This window comes from Sphaeroforma arctica (genome assembly GCF_001186125.1).
Source record: "Sphaeroforma arctica JP610 unplaced genomic scaffold supercont1.8600, whole genome shotgun sequence".
Lineage (NCBI taxonomy): Eukaryota > Ichthyosporea > Ichthyophonida > Sphaeroforma > Sphaeroforma arctica.
Window position 1 is genome coordinate 1 of NW_014031958.1, and position 1,209 is coordinate 1,209.

General features: G+C 46.9%; 1 protein-coding gene across 1 annotated transcript; it reads left to right on the forward strand.

Moving 5' to 3' along the window:
• Positions 1 to 979: 979 nt before the first annotated feature.
• On the forward strand, positions 980 to 1,150 carry SARC_16659 (hypothetical protein; the record flags this gene model as incomplete). Its single annotated transcript, XM_014289238.1, has 1 exon — positions 980 to 1,150. A coding segment is annotated over one exon (171 nt), but the record flags the coding sequence as incomplete, so codon positions are not given.
• Positions 1,151 to 1,209: the final 59 nt, after the last annotated feature.

A 1,209-nucleotide genomic window follows, 5' to 3' on the forward strand; every position in this document is an offset into this window, starting at 1 on the left:
ATTAGATAGTGAGCGAGTGAGTGTGTGTGTGGATAGGCACTACGTACGGATACTACATCGAATGAGTGGGTGAGTGTTAGTGCGATCAAATGAATGCGAATGCCGCTGTGCGTGGGAGGTGTGTACTGTAGGTCAGCTATGAGTTGTGTCCTACGCTGCCTGTGCGAGTGTACTTGTTATATGCGAGTGTGTGTACACTTGTTGTGCTGTGTCTATTTGCGTGTGTGTGCATATGTGCATACATTGGCTTGTCACTACGCAACTGATAAGATATGTATTGATCTCAAACACATAGAGCCCATTCACCTGCATTATGTACATATTCATATGCCGTCCATTGATGCAGATGCATCCCTCTCGCCATTGAAGTTGTTTGTTGACATGTCTGGGTTATGGACACTAGTCCATAGGCGGGCATATATGCGACCATGTGTATGTTTGCATGAACGCATATGTAATCATTATTTGCGCGTAGTGGTAGAGGACTGTACCTATAGATTGCGTAAACGGGTTGTTTGTTAATAGCCCATTTGCGCATCCCATTGACATAGCAATTGGAACGCTTTGCTACGTTTGATTGTACTCAATGAGTGAGTTGAGGCCATTTACAAGCGTGTACAAGACCAGCACGGTCGCATCACTTAAAGGCATGTGGGTTGACACGTGACACCATTTTGACACTTCCAGGGTACCGAACTGTCGACCAAGAACGGAGCGCTGGAGACTGCGGCAACGGCGGTGGTGTCAGAAGTGGACAAACTGGTCGTACGAGGGGTCGAGGACTCAGGACAGGTGAGGGCAGGCAGGCCCATGCACTTGTGTGTGTAGTAGGCGTGTTGTGGGGTGCACTGGTGCATATAACATGTGTGTTGTGTTGTGTTGTTTGTGTTGTACTGTGCTGTGCTGTGTATTGGTGCTAACTGAACTTCAGCTCATCTTGATTTCTAATGTCTATTTATATAACCGTACCGAACCTCAGCTGGAAGATGAGCTGACCAATCAGATGTCCGCAGCCGCCGCAGGCATTGCCGCCGCAGCCAAGCGATTGGAAGAATTGCTAGAGAAGGCGAAGCGAGAGAGTGAGGGACTTGCACTTAATGTCAGCGAAAGCATCCTGGCAGGCTCACAGGCACTCATGGAGTGCATCCGGGTGAGTGGGATATATATATATATATATATATATACATATATATATACATATATATATAC